Source organism: Charadrius vociferus, unplaced genomic scaffold, assembly GCF_000708025.1.
Source record: "Charadrius vociferus isolate BGI_N301 unplaced genomic scaffold, ASM70802v2 scaffold373, whole genome shotgun sequence".
Lineage (NCBI taxonomy): Eukaryota > Metazoa > Chordata > Aves > Charadriiformes > Charadriidae > Charadrius > Charadrius vociferus.
Window position 1 is genome coordinate 459825 of NW_009647681.1, and position 1017 is coordinate 460841.

General features: G+C 67.6%; 1 protein-coding gene across 1 annotated transcript in view; it reads right to left on the reverse strand.

The window, feature by feature from the left end:
• The window catches only part of TMC6 (transmembrane channel-like 6), a 6544-nt gene that overhangs the window by 4479 nt on the left and 1048 nt on the right, over positions 1 to 1017 (reverse strand). Inside the window, exons 3-5 of the mRNA XM_009881294.1 lie at positions 783 to 888; positions 588 to 684; positions 243 to 496 (exon numbers count right to left, since the gene is read on the reverse strand). Of these exons, the coding sequence (XP_009879596.1) occupies positions 243 to 496; positions 588 to 684; positions 783 to 888 (457 nt within the window). The remainder of the gene's footprint in view (positions 1 to 242; positions 497 to 587; positions 685 to 782; positions 889 to 1017) is intronic.

The following is a 1017-nucleotide window of genomic DNA, read 5'->3' on the forward strand; positions in this document are numbered from 1 at the left end:
CCCGCGCCTGCCCCCCGCAGCTCCCTGCCCAGCCTGGCGCATCTGTGCCAGCCTGCGGGGACACAGAGCCCTGGGCGGGGGGAGCACCAGGCACCCCCTCCTGCACCCACAGCACTGGTGGTGCCAGCGCCCCAGCTGTGTGAAGGCAGGGACCGCGGCATCGCCATGGCAGGGATGCGGGGGGGCAGGGTGAAAAAAAAGCAGCTCCGGGGGCGGGGACGCTGGCGTTGGTAGTGCTTACCGCTCCGGTGAGGAGCTCGAGGCCAGTGAAGGGCTGGGGGCTGGCCGAGGTAGGGGGATACGCAGCCTGCAGGGCCACCACGAAGACCAGGAGGATGAGGAGTGAGATGATGTTGAACATAAGGAGTGTCTTCAGGAAGATGAAGTAGGAGAGGACACTGGAGCCAAAGCGGCTGCCGATCTGCTTCAGGGAGTAGTGCCAGGGCTGCGCGGCGAGGAGCAGGGAGAGGATCCTGTACCAGAGACCCCGGCAGCCCTGGGGAGAGAGAGCCTGGGGAGAGCACCAGGGCCAGAGCCTGTACTGGAGCCCCTGACAGCTGCCGCGCAGACCCGTGCCCCGGACTTACAAGGATGACATAATCCTTGGACCATCCGCAGGGAGAGGAGGGGGCCTGGTGCTGGGCACGCTGCCGCAGGGGGCCCCTCTGCCCCCTCAGCTCCTGCCTGCATGGCACAGAGGGGTGTCAGAGGGTGGTGCGGGCCCCGGGATGGCTCTGGCTGCAGGAGCCCTCCCTGGCCGGGGCTGGTGGGAGAGGACCTACCGGAGGGTGCATTTCTCTGCCAGGCTGAGGGGCATGGTGAGCAGCATGTGGCTGCGCTGGCTGGGCGAAAGGCTCAGCAGCTCCTTCACCAGCAGACTCTGCTTGTCTGGGGGCACAAGGGGCTCAGCAGGATGCAGCCGGCCAGGACACGGTGTGCATGTCCCGAACCCGGCGTGACCGTCCCGAACCCGGCATGGGGACAGTGCCCGGCACTGACTGCCCCCAGGGAACCCTC